The sequence below is a fragment of the Octopus bimaculoides genome, chromosome 4 (genome assembly GCF_046866305.1).
Source record: "Octopus bimaculoides isolate indiv1 chromosome 4, ASM4686630v1, whole genome shotgun sequence".
Classification (NCBI taxonomy): Eukaryota; Metazoa; Mollusca; class Cephalopoda; order Octopoda; family Octopodidae; genus Octopus; species Octopus bimaculoides.
The window spans coordinates 25,025,361-25,042,392 of NC_142931.1; the positions used below are offsets into that span (position 1 = coordinate 25,025,361).

At 32.5% G+C, this 17,032-nt stretch overlaps 1 protein-coding gene across 3 annotated transcripts in view; it reads left to right on the top strand.

Moving 5' to 3' along the window:
* The window catches only part of LOC106879394 (protein disulfide-isomerase A5), a 69,065-nt gene that overhangs the window by 32,511 nt on the left and 19,522 nt on the right, over nt 1-17,032 (top strand). For all 3 annotated transcript variants that reach the window (XR_016241427.1, XM_089350516.1, XM_089350517.1), the window contains exons 7-15: nt 1,278-1,338; nt 4,350-4,417; nt 8,291-8,382; nt 9,315-9,383; nt 11,704-11,840; nt 13,664-13,731; nt 14,796-14,890; nt 15,115-15,180; nt 16,071-16,210. Coding sequence is in view for 2 of the 3 variants with exons in the window: in XM_089350516.1 (XP_089206642.1) it covers nt 1,278-1,338; nt 4,350-4,417; nt 8,291-8,382; nt 9,315-9,383; nt 11,704-11,840; nt 13,664-13,731; nt 14,796-14,890; nt 15,115-15,180; nt 16,071-16,210 (796 nt within the window). In the remaining variant the exon portion in view is untranslated. The remainder of the gene's footprint in view (nt 1-1,277; nt 1,339-4,349; nt 4,418-8,290; nt 8,383-9,314; nt 9,384-11,703; nt 11,841-13,663; nt 13,732-14,795; nt 14,891-15,114; nt 15,181-16,070; nt 16,211-17,032) is intronic.

Genomic DNA, 17,032 nt, shown 5'->3' on the forward strand with positions numbered 1-17,032 from the left:
AAGTTATATTTTTCATTATACTCTATATTAAAAAATGCAATCACATCTATATTTAGGTTGACAGGTTACAACACTTTTGTTTTTTTTTTTCCTTTTACTGTTTTGTATTCCTTGTTTCCTCTATTAGCATGAGTTCACTGGGTTTCTTCAGTTTGTATGCTTGTATAATGTTGAAGCAATGTGCTTCACTTAGGCAAATAGAATTCAGCTGAAACTTTGTTAAAGTTCACATATGTGCAGGCATGGCTGTGTAGTAAGAAGCTTGCTTCCCAACCACATGGTTCTGGTTCAGTTCCACTGCATGACACCTTGCGCAAGGGGTCTTCTACTACAGTCCTAGGACGACCAAATCCTTGTGAGTGGATTTGACAGACGGAAACTGAAAGAATCTCATTGAATGTGTGTGTGTGTGTATGTGTGTATGTGAAAACTGGTGTAGGTTTGTTTACATCCCTGAAATTTGGCAGTTTGGTAAAAGAAACCAATAAAATAAGTACCAGACTTAAAAAAAAATACTGGGGTTGATTTGTTTGACTAAAAACTCATCAAGGCAGTGCCCTAGCATGGCTGCAGTCTAATGACTAAAACAAGTAAAAGATAACAGACATATTATGTGCTGTCATTAGTTGGACAGGTATAATGCTTTTGTTAATACTTTAAACAGTCAATTAGATTTCAGTGTTTCTTATCAGGGAAGGAAACAAAAAAAATGTAAATTAATATATTTTCTGTTAAATCAGCTTTTCAATGCGAGCCTGAATGGTTTGGTTTTTGTGTGCAAAATTGTTCTATAAATGGGCACTTTTTATATTGTTTAACTATGTAAGATTAGTAGTTGTGTGTCAGGCAAGGTGAGGTAAGAAGACTTAGAATAGCTACTAACTGTTAAATAGATTGCATTTATTTTGTTTTTAACTATCAATTGACAATGAGTTGTGGACTATGTTGAAAAGATCAGCAAAGAAGGTTTTATATTAAAAGAAAAGTAAAGAATCATAAAATCAGGTAAAAAGTATATAGTTTAACTTCGGATGATAGCAGGACTAATTGAAATATTGAACTATTGGAATACTGAAGGTGAAAAACAGGTAATACCATTTACCATTTACAGTTTGGTAATTGTGATATTTTGGTTAAAATTGCCCATCGTCACTTGGAACAAGCATCCATTGAATCTAATTAGCATACTTTTACAGCTTCTATGGGATATCTTTTAAAAATCTTTCTTAATATCTCTGTATTGGATTAATTAGATACAAGTGTTGCTTTTGTTTCAGAAACTTAACAAAATGTTGAAGAAACAAAGGCTGCCAATGCTGCTTATGTTCTACGCACCTTGTAAGTAGGGCTTGAGAATAGTTCAACATTTTTGTTACTTCTATGGATGGTTCTTGCATATAAAGAAGAGAACAGAGCTTTCTAGAAAGATAATAGCAAAACAAGTCATTACTAAATAAATTTTTCAGTTGTTAATCCCTAAATGGTATTTAAATAATGCTTTAAAGTAATTTTATTTTGTTGTTAAAAATTATCAATCATTTTGAAAACATTGGCATTTCTTAGCTCTTTTCTTTCCTTTTATTTCAAAAGTCTATTTTATTTTATGCTATTACTAATGCTTTTACTAATCCTCTAGTAATCCAACTATTACTAATCCTTCACTAACGCTATTGTTATCTTTTTACATGATGAAGACATCTGTATTAGTATTTATTATAACAATACTATAACATTAACTATCTTTAGATGCTGTTTAGCCCCAGGTTGCTTATGAGGTCAAGCACACCTATAATCAAAGACATTTAGGCTATTGCCATCCTGTAAATTTTTCGAATACCTTTCTTTTATTGAAAATGATTGTACAGGATATGAAGAAGATTTGGTTGCTACTACTAGTAGACCATATGAATTGGGACTCCCTCAGTATAAGTACCAGCAGTATAGTAAGATTAATATAGAGTACTATGTCTATTCCCATTAATCACAACTGGTCTTGTGTCTAACCAAAAGAACCCATTATAAACCTGTTTATTATGTTTCATAATAATTTTTATTTTTGTTGTTTTTTTTTGATTTTTGTTACCATAGAGTTGGTGCAAAGGTTAAATTGTCCAAGGCTATAATAGTGCATCAGATAAAATTGTTTATGATATTTAGTTAGCTGTTTTAGAGTCTTTAATCTTGCCTGAGCTAACTATGCTTGTCAACTCTTCAGGGCCAAGGAAAGTAGTACCAGGGCTGGTTATATGAAATATGACTCATTACTTAATTAACCTTTTTTGCATAACGAAAAGAAATAATTTTCAAGATAGAAGGAATGAAAAAGGTCGACAATCAAAGATTCAAACTAGAGTGTTTTCTCATCTTTCTGAATGATATTCTGAATCTGTCGTATGGTTTTATACAATGATAAGAGTTCACAGAAATTGAACTAGAAAAACTTATGCAAACATTGTAAGTGGTATTAATTAAAAACATTAAAATTTTCATAAGTTCAAATTAAATGTTTATAAGGCACACACACACACACATGCACACGCACACATACACATGCACACACACACACATGCACGCACAAACACACATGCACACACATGCACGCACATACACACATGCACATGCACACACACATACATACACACACACACATGCACGCACACACATGCATGCACACACATGCATGCACATACACACATGCACGCACATACTTACACACATGCACACACACACATGCATGCACGCACACACATACACACATGCATGCACATACACACATGCACATGCACACACACATACACACATATGCATGCACAAACACACATACATGCACATGCATGCGCACACATGTATACACTCACACATGTACATGAACAGGGTGAAGCAGAATGAAGCAAGTCATTAACTGAGTCAATCCTCTCTCGTTTGCTGAACAACATGTCAATCACTCTTTGTATTGATGAGTCACTTCTGAACATTTTGCTCAGTAATAAATATTTCTGTTTAACAAACCACATAATCAATGGTATTGAAACCTAACTCACATTTCTAAAATGGAAATGCGTGCATATAAATTTATATATGTATTAATATTATTTTGTGGTAAATTTGTTTGGTTATTATAACTTAACTGAATAGTTATTTTACAATATTATAACAACTTATAATGGACCCTAATTTTCATCTAATGAACACTCTGTAATACTTTAAATATTTCATTAGGCCTCAGTATTTACCATTTTGTTTCACTTTATTGAGTAGAGCAGTTCGAAAGGAGTGTGAATTGCCTCCAGTTTCACTGCTATTAAGTTGTTTTTTTTATTGTAGCTTTACTATTTGATTCCAGTTTCTTCTATTGGAATTATCATGCTGTAAATTTTATCCTCCCTTTTCTCTTGCTCTCTGTCTGCCTGTCTTCCTACTCAACTGCACATACAGTTTCTCTCCAGTAACATTACATTATAATCATTAACTTTGAATGTTTTCCCATCCTGCCAGCATTTAATCTGCAGAAGTTTAAGCAAAGTATTCACTGCACTAATCCAACCCTTTAATGCTTGATGATATTTCTATTCTTATAGAGTCTCTTCAGTCAATGAACAGAAACCTTCTAATCTGGTAAGGAAAAGAAAAGAGAAAGAAAAAAATGAATAAAGCTTAAACTTGAATGTTCTTGTTTTAAAAACTATTGTTCAATAATTTCTTCATAAACCAGAGTCAAATATTTCTATTTCACAACTGGTATGTCCAGAGAAATTGATGTATTATTAAATTTCTATTTAATGTCATTGATGATTTTTTTTTTAGAATAATTGTATTTTTATTTTATTTTTGTATTGATACTTTTAACAGGTATTTCTCTATAACAGTTGTCAAATCAAATTTTTGAAATTTTGTTAACAATTCATGCCTGTCTAGCAACAACAGCATTTTAAATTTACATTGAAAGATTGTCTTTGGAGAAAGATAAATAACAAAAGTAAATAGTAATTGGTTCAGTCTGATTACCTAGTTACTTCAAATATTTATTTAACAACATCTAACTATCTTGAATTGTCAAGTTTTACTAATATTTATTTGTCTGATTGACTGGAAAACCAGTGGCAGAAATAGTACATTAGACAAATTACTTTGCAATATTTAGTTGTGTTCAAACCTCATTTGAACTGGTTTTGCTTTTCATCTCTCTGGAATTGGAAAAAAAAAAGAATTTAATTCCAGGCTTATACTGGGGTGGATTCTATTCTCCCTACTGCTTCTTTATAAAGCTGTGATCTTGTGTCAGTGAGAGAAATCGATATTTATTTGAATGGATTTACCTAAAATTTTTATATTTTCTACTTAATTTGTAGGGTGTGGTTTCTGTAAAAGATTAAAACCAGAGTTTTCTGCTGCTGCTACAGAATTGAAAGGAAAAGCAGTGAGTTGTTTTTTCTTTTTTTATTTGACTTGAAAGTCTTATGAGAACAATTATTTCATGTGTAAACTTAAATATATGAAATTAATAAAAATCCAATGTTGTGTTTTATTTGAGACTAGCAGTATAACCCGGCGCTGCTCGGGATTAAGCTAGGATTATTAAATGATTAAGTCCTTTATTTCAAACCAAAATAAGTAACATCGACATCAGATTTGAGTGAAATCCGTTGAAATTGGTTTGGCTGAAAATGGTTTGCTGGTAATTTGATTGGGAAATCCCATAAGGAATCGGTTTATTGGTTATTTTCACTTATTGACTCATTTTTTAAATGTTGCATTAGAGATCTGCATAGGAGAACGTTGATCTGAAGGTTTGCATTGGGGATCTGGATTGGAGTAACTTAGGAAAGCTTACCAACAACCTTAACCAAAAAATAAGGAGCCTGTCCCTTCTATGTTAACTCTAACCCTAACCCTAACTCTGACCCTAAAACCGTAACCCTAACCCTAATCCTAACCGTAACACCCTAGTGGAAATCGTGCGGGTGTTAATCTGAAAAATTACCAAACCCTTTTTGTGGTCCTAAAAACGGGTTGGGGGGTGGGGTGACTGACAAATTGTTACATACGTTTTTGTTTCATAGTTGTGAAATATAAACAAAACTCTTTCGCTCCCAAAGTAGTATATGTGCGTATGTGTGAGAGTGAGAGGTGGGGGAGAAAGATGAACGATTTAAAATAAATAAATGATTTAAAATAAATATATTTGAATTGTTGTGTGAGAAAGTATATATAATCTTATAGAATATAGTGTCTTTCAAAAACATCTTATATTTGAAACTATATCTCATGTTTAAGAAAAAAAATGCATTTTACTGTCTTCCTTAGCTACATTTTCTTTCCTAATACGCTTTGTCTCCCTCTTCCACTTGTTCGTTCCTTTTTTTTTTTTTTTGTTAGACGCTGTCTTGGTGAGAGAAATTTTTTTTTCCTTAGCCGCTTTGTCTCCCTCTTCCACTTTTCATTTTTTTTTTTAGACGCTTGGCAAACACTCTGTTTCTCCCCTTGTCACAAACACACTATTTCTTTCTTTCTTTCTTTCTCCCTCTCTTTCTTTCTTTCTTTCTCTCTCTCTTGTTCTCTCTCTCCTTCACGCGCGTACGCACAGATTTGACTTCGCCATGTCAACAAACTTCAAAATTGGTAAAAGTTTATCGATTTTTACAGCTATACGCGGGTGCCTCTGTGAGAAAAAGTTGACAAAAACACAGATAGGGTCATGAACAATGTCCTCCTAAAATTGGAGCGACATGCGTGCTAATTTGTGGACGTGCATAACCCACATCACGTACACACACACACAAACATCTTGTGTTTTATAGATATTGATGTCTTTTCTGGCAGTTGTTTGCTTGTCTTGTACAGTCTTTCATTAGTATCAAGTAAAATCTTATTTATGATATATAAAATAAAAGCCATACCATTTGTTAAATATCTTATGTTCCTATCAGCCATTTAGGGCATTCATATACTGCTTGGAATTTTGCATTTATTGACCTAGATGTTTTTGATAAGGTACTATTCTTTGCAGTCTGGTTGGATCTAGAATGCTTCATGTGATCTGGTGTTGTGTGCAGGAAAAGGATGTAAATATGAACTATGTAGCTAATCTGGACAGTAATTACACTAAAAATGCTGTTGGATGATAGACTGACAGGGTATCTAATTTTAAGTGTGCTAGATACACTATAATAGCCAGTAGTGTCAACACCGATGAACAAAAGACTATAAACAATTTAAATGAATTGCTAGGAATTGCAGATAAATTCTGCCATATAGATAATATAGTCAGTAATGGATTTATGGAGGTGGGATTATTTGTAATTGATTTCAAATTTTGACACAAAGCCAGCAACTTTGAGGGAGGATGTAAGTCAATTATATCGACACCAGTTTTCAACTGGTACATATTTCATCAACCCTGAAAGGATGAAAGGCTAAGTTAGCTTCAGCAGAATTTGAACTTAGAACATGATGACATATGAAATGTGCTAAGCATTTTGCTCAGCATGTTAACATTCTTGCCAGCTCACCATCCTCTACTAGGTATTAATATTAAAAAAGATGATTTGTGAAGTGTTGAAAAATGAAGGTTTTTTTTGTTTTTTCTTCTCTGCATATGAAGGAAAACTCTATTGGAACAAAAGTGTGAAGTTTGATGCTATATACAAGTAAAACATGGTCTGTATCTGCAGTGACAAGAGAAGAATGAACTGAATGTAACTGGATTTGACTTGAAATTCTAATTGGGAGAATGGCTGAATGGATATGAGTTATGAAATTAATTAATATTTCAAAGATTATAGCAAATTGTACAAAAGAGAAGTTCACACTAGTTTAGACATGCAATATGAATGAAAGATAGCATTGGAAGATGTGCTGGGAGTTAGTTGTAAAAAGTCTTCAGTGTAGCAGCTTACTGAAAAAAGATTTGGAAAGAAGCAGCCAGAGCAGATTTCAGAGAGTACTGTAAAAACCTGTGTAATTTGTGCACCTGTGTAATTTATGTAGGTGATTTTCAGGATAAAATTTGTACCCCAAAGTTTTGAGAATTGCTGATATGGCCAGGGGGGAAAGGTTTTCAGTTTAGTTGTATTTAGCATAGTTTCATTTTCTTATGATTAGATTTTATTAAATTTTCATTAAATAAAAATAATTTCTGTTTAATAGGTATCACATTGAAAGTTACTAAATTACGAAGTATTTGTGTTTATAATAAACTTTATTTTACATTTCTTGCTCACAAGAGATTATGTCTGATCTGTAGCATACTGCTGTATGTCTTCTCAAATCACGATCACAGGAAAAGTTGTTGATTAGAATTATCAACAAAAACAAAGCTGATAAATACACACAAGTATTGCAAATTAAGTTTTTAGTATATTTATACAGTAGTATATTTATATTTTGTAGTATATTTATACAGTAGTATATTTATATTTTGTAGTATATTTATACAGAAAAAGTAAGTATTATTCCATCCAACATAAATAAAAGTCAACTTCATCATATTTAGGCCCTTATTTTTTCTGTAAAAACCTATTTTGACATTAAATGAGTCAACTTCTGGTACAAATGTTTACATTTTGTTTGTCTTTTTTTCAACAAAAAAATATTTCTACAAAAAATTCTGGAAACGATTTACTCATGAAATTTACACACCCCTAAAGCTTATTTTTACTTTTGTGAAAAAAAAAATGTGTAAATTACATTGGTTTTTATGGTACTTGGCTTTAATGAAGAATTACAGCAAGATAAAACTGGGTAGAAAGTTGTATTGTAAGACTCATCCAATTCCTACAAACTTTGAAAAATGGATATTGGGATGGGAATTTTAGCAACTGATAAATGATTTTGTTAGTAAATTATGGCAATTGAAAGCACTTATGTGAGTAAATTATGGCACTTACAGTTTTATTAGATAGTATACTGTTTGCACAGTAGAAAGAACCACTGTTGTTAAGAAAGATTGTAATTCCCTAAATATCTGTATACTTGAAACCCTAGCTAGTATATCTTAGTTCTATCTTCATTACAAAATAACAGATGTTTTAAAGTTTCAGTTCGCCATTTTACCTAACCACATTTTTCATGACTGTTAATTGTATTATTACATTCCATTGAATCTAATGTTTGTTTGCTAGAGATAACATTAGATTTTTTGCACTAACATCATGTAAATAACCACAGAATATTGAATTCTTGCTTATTCTTTGCCTGTCATATTTGTCTATATATTCAATTCATGCCAGCAAATAAGGATAGTAATGTGTTGCTGTTTATATTTCAATGAATAACAATTTTATACTTACAGATTTTAGCTGGTCTTGATGCAGACAACCCTCAGTTTTTCCAGTTAAGATTGCAGTACAACATCACTGGCTTCCCAACTATCTTTTACTTTGAGTAAGTAAACATATGAAACTAGTAAATTTCAGTGAATTTAGGTTTGCTTTTACAAACTATCAGTTTCTTCAAGCTATACCATATTGAATCAAATTTAATATTTATACTTCTAAGGTAGCAAGCTGGTAGAATTGTTAGCAGGCTGAGCAAAATGCTGAATGTCGTTTCATCTGTCTCTGCATTTTGAGTTCAAATTCTGCTGGGGTCAACTTTGCCTTTCATCCTTTTGGGGGTTGGTAAAATAAGTATCAGTTGAACACTGGAGTTGATCTAATCAACTTACCCACTCTCCCAAAACTGCTGGCCTTGTGTCAAAATTCAAAATCATAGAAATTAGTTCTGTTTTCTTTTTTCAGTTTCAGTATAAAGTTTTATTTTTGTTGTTCTTTGTGTGAGGGCACAAAACCCTGTTTTTGTTGTCTTGGATGTTGATACATAGCTCTATTCTTACAGCTTTGGAATACCCTTTCCAGTATATTTGTTTCTATTTCTGGGATCTATACTGTCAAGAATGCATTAGCTTTATTTACCAACAGAAGAACTTGCAACATCTTTAAGTAGCTTTTGCTTCTCTGATGTTTATTTACCAACAGTACAACACTGAATATCACACTTTATTGTAAATAGTTAAATAGTTTGACTCATCACTGTTTTTCAGTTCATGCTCCTCTAAGGTTGATAATTTAACTACACAGAATATAAGGACTAGTTGACTAAACTATACTTCTCCAATTACCAAAATATAGGGCATTTTCTGTAGTCAAAAGGAAACCATTTTAACAATTAAACAACTAAGTAAACTATTGTGTGAAGTATTTTAAAGCTAAGAGTAAACAGATAACTATGATGTATCTGAACTTTTTTTGACAGGTGACATGAAATATGATATTGTCTGATTTTGGTTAAAATAAAGATCAATTTATGTTTTGCAGAAATGGAAAATCATTATTTCAGTATGGCGGGGAAAATACAAGAAGTGGAATCGTTAAATGGATGTCAAAGTAAGCATTTTATCACAGAATACTGCATAATACTGCTCAGATTTTGAAGTCAATTCCTTCCGTTTCAATGTATTGTATCTGTGTTACTTTTCAGGCAACAATCTATCTCACTGAAAACCTTATTGTTCTTTTTTTTTTTTGTACATATAAAAAGATAGAACTATCAATACTAACAAAAGTTGTAATTCCTTAACTATCTGTACACTTCAAACCCTAACAACTATGATGTTCTTAGATCCATCTTCTTCACAAAGTAACAAACTTTTTGTTTTTCTGATCCACCATCTCACCTAACCACTGTCTTAATCATTATGGTATTGCATTCCAGAGAATCTACTGTTAGTTTGCTAGAATTGGCTTCTTGCACTATCAGAATATTGAATTCCTGCCTATTCCTTGCTTGTCATGCTAACCATATATTCAGTCCATACCTGCATATAAGGATAGCAGGAATGTGTTCAAGAATCTTGAAGCTGTGTGATGTGAATTTGCAATAATAACTTCAAGGAACAAGTCAGCCACCTGATTACCCACCAGTTTGTTAAATAGACAAGCCAGTCTTTCTAGTTTATGGTTTATTCCAGCCATAAAACACATTTTCCAGCAATGTTAATTTTTGAATTGATAGAACTATTCAATCAGTGGTCAAATTGACTGATGGAAAAATAATCAAAACCCTAATAATTGATATGAGACATTAGAAAATTGATCATAATTGGAACTTTTATGTTAGACTCAGAGCCATCATGAGTAGCTATTTACAATATTTGCATTTGCTGTATTCTTTTGTATGTGTGAAATCTTACTTGTGAATGTTGGAGATATAAATAATCTCTCTTGAAATAAGTGATCTCAGCATATGCACCACAATCAAGATTGGCTGATGAATAAAATGCCCATGGCTGATCAATAAAATGCCCATGGCTGATCAATAAAATGCCCATCTCTGTGAGGCTTTCTTGTAATATATCTGGATGACTATTGACAACTAACTTATTAGCATAACTAGGATCTTTAATGGATATGTTGGGTAACACCTCAAATGCTTTTCCAAAGGACATGGAGGCTATGGTTTTAGTACATAGAATGAAAAAGGCTCAAGGCGTTTGGAGTTCTGTGATATAAACAAAGTAACCATTTGCAATAATAACTTCAGGAAATAGACCAAATAATTGACTAGTTTCATTAGGAAACAAAAAAGTCAGATTGTTATGTAGTAAGTACTTCTCAGCTTAGACTTGTGATTAGTGATATCAGAGTAAGTGCCTAATGGATCTAGAGACACAAGACAAGATAAAGAAGGAAGATATGAAAGCTGAAAAATTCTCTGGCCAGATGTAAATTTAAAGAAATATTAGGTGATGTATGTGTTGGAAAGTAGAAAGCAACAGTGGCCTATAATTCAGAAGACAACCGAGAATTTTTGTGAGACAATCTGCTGCAAACCACAGACCTGAACTGTAGATGGAACAGAATTTCAACCAGACAGAAGGTGACGTGGCAGTAAAATGATTCAGTAGATAGAACTATAAAAGCTGAGAGACAACCTGGAAAGAATGGAAGAAAGGGAAGGGGGCAAGGAATAATAACTGGTAACTAGAAGAGAGACTTGATGTCAGATATACTTAGCAAGGAGAGAAACAGAAAATAAGAGGTTTGGTTATATTTTGTGACATGAGGATCAGAGGTGTGAGGTATTGCGGATTGTAGCATGTCAGTATGAAACAAGATGTTATTGGTGAGAATATTGAGTGACACACTTGTTCTCACTAAAACTAGGAAGAAAAAGGCATGGAAATTATATTTTGAGAGGTTGCTGAATAAGGAGAATGCTTGGGAGAGACAAATTATCTCAAGTAGACCTAACTGAGGGATAAACAATTTAAATTAATAGCTATATAGACTAAAATTAACTGTCCATTGAAGATACAAAGGTAGGAAAGCAACTGGATCATTAGGAATTCTATCAGAAATGTTAAAATTATTCAGTAAAGTGGGGTACACTAAGTCACTTGTATAAGCAATCAGATAGTAAAGGAAGAGATCATTCTCAATGATTGACATTCCAATATCATCATCAGTTGCTACAAGGCAAAAGAGATGCTCCAGAAAGAAACAACTACAGAGATATCAAACTGATGGACTAAGTTATGAAAGTAACAGAGAGGATATTTTTAATGGTTCCTTTGTATTGTTAGATTAACTTTAGTTGCTAATAACAATTTCACTGCTTATTAGTAATACTTTCTCTATTTTTAATACAATGTACAATATAACTGAAATCTATTCTGACTTTATTTTTTATTTTGATATTTTTCAGCCCTACACCACCAAAGGAAGCAGAAAAAGACGCATCTTTGTTTGATGATGAGTCAAATGTTGAACATTTGTCAAAGATCAACTTTGACAGCTTTCTAGCGGAACACTCGTCAGTCCTTGTGATGTTTTATGCTCCATGTATGTCTTTTTAGAATATATTAACTAGTGAACTTTAGATTTAATATATGTGTGAAGAAGCCACTCCATCTGGTGCTGGTATTTGGATGACTATGAGGTGTTATAATTGAATGGCTTCTCAATGAAGGATAACTCTTATGTAGTAGAAAAGAGTAGTCTCTCTTGCTTTCCTTAGGAATTCTATTATTAATCTAAAGTCAGCTAACAGGGGATCTATTGATGATAACTATATCAAAGTTTAGTCTTCTTGATTGGAGATACAGTGGGTTCTTTCAATATGTGAAGTTTCTCAGAAAGACAAGGATAACAGATATAAGCACCAAGTAAATAAAAGAGAGCTTTATTGAGTATACTCCTTTATGCTGGACAGATCATTTCACTGATTCTTAAATGTCCAGTTGAAACAGGAAAGAGAGGTGGTATTTTCTCTGTGCTGAAATCTGATGCTGTACATATGCTAAGTTAACTTCCCTTGAAGTTGATGGCTATAAGTCTTGTGCAGTTCCTTAGTATACTGTCTGGTGGAGTGAGAGTTATCATAAGAAGGAAGAATTCCTTCAGTGGGCAGGCGGATGCCTGAGAAAGGACTGCATAAGTGTATCTTTTTTAGTTGTTGTTGTGTGATATTGGAAAAGTTGTTATTTAGGCAGTAATAATACCTTAACATTATGCATGTTAAAAAGTTTGTAATATTTATGTGTACTTGGGAAATGATATCTAATGAGGGATAAAGAGTTCTTGGCTATGTTTGTTGAGACATTTAGGTTGAGATGGAGGACTGAACCAAGTTATCTTCCATGTCTTTGGTGGATGGTGAATCCTTGCTGTATCGTAATTTCTCACCAAAGTCATTAATACTTTGTACTAGAATGTGAACCTGTTGAAAGTGACTCTGTCTGAGAATAAACTGAAAATTCTATTAATGCCAGCTACTATATTTCTAGTTATAGTTGGGGGCAGTGGCAATTGTATTATTGGGTGGAATTCCTATAAATATATATGGTTTCATCATTAGACTGCCTTGAAGTCTGAAATAATGTCTGTAGTTAGAGTGGTGATAATACTTATTTTTAAACCAACTCTTAGAGAATTCCTGTTAAGTTCTTTTTTCAATCAATGGTATGGCTGTACATATCATTTGAAACTGCTAGGCTAGTGTTCCTGTACAAACTTGGGTTGTGACTTGTGCGTGCGTGCGTGTGTGTGTGCTTGCACTTCTTGAGGGTGTTTAGGATAAATAACCCTGTCTTGTTGTAGTTCCCTATAAAAATTTTAAATAACAAATCACCTTCCCCTTTGATATTAGTAGAAGTTGTCATGATATAAAAAGAACTTCTTAGTGTTCCTGACTGTTCTAACATCAAGATTGCTAATCCGTGTGAAATGATTTCTTAGGTTCAGGGTTACCAAGAAGAGAGGTTTCAATTTGGAAGCATAAAAATTGATGATCTCAAACTGGGTGAATCTGCAGGCTGCTTTGTTATCAGTACCATGAAACCATTTAATAATGGTGGTGATCCAGTTGTTCTGTGGACTAATCCAGTATCCTTTCTGATAATAGCATTGAGGATAGCCTTACATACTATGAGGGTCTCATTTTTAGAAGTATTTATCCCAACCAAGATTCAATGCAATATTTGGCAGAGTAGCTAGAAATAAATTTTTCAACCTTGATCTATAATTTACACACTCTGTAAGTGGCTTTACTATATAGATGGTTATATAAATGAAAAATCTTAGTTAAGAAATTATGATTTCTTAATTTACCAAATCCTTATATTTGCTTTCCATCATTATTTGTTAACAAATTATTCATTTTATAGGGTGTGGTCATTGTAAGAAAATGAAACCTGAATATATTGAAGCGGCTGCAACATTAAAAGAAGAAAATGTAATTATGAAGCTTAGATTTAATATTCGTTATTCCATTATCAAAGTGTTAACCATTATCTTAGTCTTTCTTATCAGAGAATAAGGCTTGCAGTAAAGAAACTGTTTGTGGTCTACTTAGTTAGTATGAGAAAGTGTACCAATGACTGTAACACTTTTAGTTTAGGGGCTTGAGGAAGTTGAGTGAAGTTAATCTGCTAAAAGTTTAGTTTGAACTTTTGTATACTGGGAAGTGATTGTATGCTGGAAGAGAGTTACAGTAGAATATTGTTGTAATGAGAAATGGCAGACCAGTATTTAATATGAGAGTTGGGAGCTGAGACATGAATAGTGGTGAGTGCAAAATGAAGAGTTGTCTCTAATTAGTAAATGAAGTGAAAACATCTTTCATTCAAATTCAAACTAATTATAGAGCAACATTAATATTTTATTGGTAGCAAGTTTTTTTTTTGAAAGGTACTAGTTTGAATTCATATATAAAGCAACCACATTCTTCTCTGGGTACCATAGTTGATTAAAATTATTCAATATCACTCTATTAGCCAAAAATCTGACAGTTTGTATCCTGTTACCAGCATCTAATTCCACCTAATTGTGAGGAGGCACAGTTTATTGCATGTTGTAGAACCATTGTATAATTGCTGAGAGTTCTTTTAGTATATATTGCTGAGCTGATATTTAATGATAAAAACAATCTCTATTAGTGAGTTATTGTCAAGATGGAAAGAGAATAGATGGATCTAGCACTACTACTTTTTCATCTCATATTCTTTCATGATAAATCACAAAATGGCACAATTTTATCTTAAGAATCATCGGATGATATTTTCCATTTACAATTTGAACCTTATTTTCTCACAGCATTTTTTATGCTCTGTTTATTGATGCATTTAATTTTCTCTTGAATAGTTTTTTTCATAAGTCTCTCCTTCATTCCTTCTACAATTCTCTGTAACCATTTTCTCACACAGACACCTTTATTTGTATGTATTTCACCCTGTATTTTTTCATGTGTCTTTCTTATAGTTGCTAAAGCTATTTAATTTATGATTTTGCTACCTACAGATTGAAGGAGCTTTAGCTGCTATTGATTCCACTCAAGAAAGCCAAATCAGTGAACGGTTTAAAATTAAAGGATTTCCCACTGTAAAATACTTTCGGTAAGTGTTAAAAAAGATGAAGTAAAACATCCCCAAAAAACTATTTCAAATTTATCTCTGAATTGAAAATGTTACTGTGGATGTATTTAATGAGTATTTATCTACATCTGATTGAGTATATGAAAAAAGATTCTGTATCATATTCATAAATATTTTCTTAAATATTGTTTAAGATTTTATATTACTTTTAATTCAATAAATACTACATTTGTTTGTGTTTTCAGCAATGGAGAATATATGTGGGACTTCAATGAAAGAAAAGCTTCTGACATTGTTTCCTTTATGAAAGAGTAAGTTTTGTTTTAATTTTTATTTGACAGTTTTTTTTTTTATATCACTAGACATAGACATATCTGCCAGACAAAAAGCACCTGTACTGGTGCCATGTATAAAGCACCCATGCCAGTGCTACATAAAAAGCATTCTGTACATTCTGTAGAGTGGCATTGAAATTATGCCATTGAAATTATGCCATTGAAATTATGCCAAAATAGACAATTGGAGCCTGGGCTGCTCTGTGGCTGACCAGCTCTTGTCAAACCATCCAACCCATGTCAGCATAGAAAATGGACGTTAAATGATGATGATGATTTTCCTATGCAGGTATGATTTTGAAGGTTCATCCAACTATGTCTAGCAATAAGTTAAATATATCCCTTATATGCATATAAACTAGACAAGTTTTGATTATATTATTGTTTTATGATTTTTTTTATATCTATATTTGAATGTTTTAAGGAAATTTTTTAATATTTTGTATAAGGTAATGGATGAAGTCATTCTTAATTTTGAATCCTTTAGGAAGATAATTTCAGTTCCATTTTCGCAAAGATAACTTTCTATTGTCTTCAATTTTCAAATTTTGTAGTTATTTATCAAACGATAAAACTATTTGTGATTTAGTTATTTAAATCTATTTACTGAGTTCATTTTAGATTATAGTCCATTCTGAAATGCTCACATACATCACTTGTTTCTTTATTAAGGGGAGAGTTAAAAGGTATCACTATAAGAATTTTGTTAGGAAATAAAAGGTGTAGTGAGACATCATCCATGCTGACCACACTATTTAATGTGGTAGAAAGTAATTTCAATTAGATATTTTATCTCATATCTTAACCAATTCTAACAGTAAAACTCAAAATATCAAACTACAGCTTCAATTATCTTTCTATTTCAGTCCCAAAGAACCACCACCTCCACCTCCACCAGAACCCAGGTGGGCAGATACTGAGAGTGATGTTCATCATTTGACTGCAGAAAACTTCAAAACTTTTCTGAAGAAGAAGAAACATAGCTTAGTAATGTTTTATGCTCCATGTAAGCATTTAGCTCATTTTTTGCATTCACTAACATCTTGGTTTTATTTTTCATTTGTGTGTATTACATTCTGAAATACACTTCTTTTTGTAACATTCTTTTAATGTATTACATTTATTTGTATGGTGAAGTGAATATTCCATCACAATTATTTAATCTTTCTTCCATTTTGTTTTTCTGTTAACCAATTTATTAAAATTTTCTTATAAGTTCATTTTGCTTCTAAAAACTGGTTAATTCCTCTCAGTAGTCAATATCTGAAATATTGTCCCTCAAATTACCAATTCCTATCAATTAGCTTTGTCCCATTTTGTTTGTATTCATTAGTTGTTTCCTTGATACTTTTATTGAATGGTAATTTCTTTAGTTCCTATGGAGTACCACAACAATGAAATACCTGTTCATATGAGACTCAAATGTGTCTTTGTAATTTTAATAATGTACGTGGACGTGGCACGTACAAAGCATCTCCTACACTCTTGGAGTAGTTGGCATTAGGAAGGGCATCCAGCCATAGAAACCTTGTCAGATCAGACTGGAACTTACCAGTTTTCAGTCAAACTGTCCAACCCATGTCAGCATGGAAAGTAGACATTAAATGATGATGATGATGATGATGATGATGATGATGCTAAGGCATGGTTGTGTAGATAAGAAGTTTGTTTCTTAATCTTAATCATAGGCGTAGGAGTGGCTGTGTGGTAAGTAGCTTGCTTACGAACCACATGGTTCTGGGTTCAGTCCCACTGCGTGGCACCTTGGGCAAGTATCTTCTACTATAGCCTTGGGCTGACCAAAGCCTTGTGAGTGGATTTGGTAGAC